Below are 1,754 nucleotides of genomic sequence, written 5' to 3'. Positions count from 1 at the left end.
GCAACATCTTCCTAGTTGCATGTATCTACTTGTTAGCCCTTGACTTAGTATTTCCTATATTATATTTAGTTAGTTAGTTCACATTTACTTATACCACTCTGTCAATTCTCCCGTATATAATACTTTTGAAGTTTATCCAAGAATATAGCCTTCAGGCATACTTTTCATCAAATTTGAAAAGTACTAGCAAAGAAATACCAAGTTTATTCTCAGCATTTAAGAAAGGGAAATTTATAAAATTCAGATACAGGCTAGGATCCGAAATATCAAATCATAACACATAGCACTGGTATGTTGGAATTTCTGTCGTCTCTAAATGAGACAGAATGGACGGCCATGATACAAGTAAGAAAGTGCAGTACATCAGAGCACATCACACAAAACTGCCCTCATGGAGAAAATCAGCGGCTACCAAGGCAGGTCTTATTAGCAAAGATTCAGGCAAGTTGGCAATGTGTTTTTTCTTCACGTCTGGCTCAACTTTTGTAGCTTGCTCACATGCTCCCTAAACACCTGCTTCACCTGCTTGTTCCTCAGGGTGTAGATGAAGGGATTGAGTGTTGGTGTCACTACAGTGTTGAGCAATGCCACCACCTTGTTGTGATCCTCCCCCTGTCCACTCTTGCCGGACCGGACATACATAAAGATACAGCTGCCATAGAAGAGAGACACCACAATGATGTGAGAGGAGCAAGTTGAGAAGGCTTTCTTCCTCTCCTTGGCTGAGGGGATGTGCAGGATGGTGTAGAGGATGTGGCCATAGCATGTGGCAGTCACAGCCAGAGTGCCCAGGAGGCTGAAGTTGGCAATAACAAAACCCAGGAACTCCATCAGGCTTGTATCTGCACATACTAGTTCCAAGAGTGGAAAGTTGTCACAGAAGAAATGATTAATGATGTTGGAGCCGCAGAATGGCTGCTGAAATAAAATGGAGCTGGGAACCGTGATGAGAAGTAATCCCGACATCCATGAGCAAAACACAAGCTGGACACAGACTCTTTTGCTCATGATGGTGGCATAACGCAGAGGGTTACAGATGGCCACGTACCTGTCAAAGGACATCACTGCCAGTAGAAAGAACTCCGTGGTGCCCAGGAAGAAATAGAGGAATGCCTGGAGGAAGCAGCCTAGTAGGGAGATGGTCTTGTGTCCTGTGATGATGTTGGTTAGCATCTTGGGGAAGATGACGGAGGTGAACCAGATCTCTAGGACGGCAAAGTTGCGCAGGAAGTAGTACATGGGGGTGTAAAGACGCCTGTCCGCAAGAGTGATGAAGATGATGAGGAAGTTTCCCAGCAGTGTGAGGAGGTAGGTCAAGAGGAAGCCCAGGAAAATGAGCACCTGCAGCTCACAGGCATCAGACAGCCCCAGCAAAATGAACTCAGTGACAGTGGTGCTGTTCTCCATGGCTCCTCCCACCTCTGCTGAGGATGCTCACAGATGATGCTCAGCATCAGGACCTGACTTCTGAGCACCTGGTGACAATACAGGCCTGAAAAATCAGGAGGAATGAGTATTGCACTTCGAGCTGGAGGGCTCCCTTAGTGTTTTAAGCTTCTCGCCTTCTCACTCCTCAGGCTAGTGATTAAGATCTCTCACTGAGTCAAGAGCAGATCATAAACTTGGACATCATTTTAGGAAATTTGGGGTAGTTACTTAGAGAAAAAAATTTAAACATCTTTTTATGTAACCTATCTTCTTTCTGCTAGGAAATTTTTTCATTATTTTAGATTGGATGGTATCTTTTTCCATAT

At 44.5% G+C, this 1,754-nt stretch overlaps 1 protein-coding gene across 1 annotated transcript; it reads right to left on the bottom strand.

Moving 5' to 3' along the window:
- Positions 1–465: 465 nt before the first annotated feature.
- On the bottom strand, positions 466–1,407 carry LOC128107964 (olfactory receptor 49). Its single transcript, XM_052734292.1, has one exon. It carries the CDS (start codon positions 1,405–1,407, stop codon positions 466–468), a length of 942 nt encoding a protein of 313 aa, XP_052590252.1.
- Between the last annotated feature and the right edge of the window lie 347 nt (positions 1,408–1,754).

This window comes from Peromyscus californicus, unplaced genomic scaffold (genome assembly GCF_007827085.1).
Source record: "Peromyscus californicus insignis strain IS unplaced genomic scaffold, ASM782708v3 Scaffold_12__1_contigs__length_115047231, whole genome shotgun sequence".
NCBI lineage: Eukaryota > Metazoa > Chordata > Mammalia > Rodentia > Cricetidae > Peromyscus > Peromyscus californicus.
The sequence above is the reverse complement of the archived record's forward strand: the minus strand, read 5'-3'. Positions and strand labels throughout refer to the sequence as shown.

Bases quoted from the DNA above. Each gene is read 5' to 3' on its own strand.
- LOC128107964 (XM_052734292.1), bottom strand. From the start codon at position 1,407: ATGGAGAACAGCACCACTGTCACTGAGTTCATTTTGCTGGGGCTGTCT.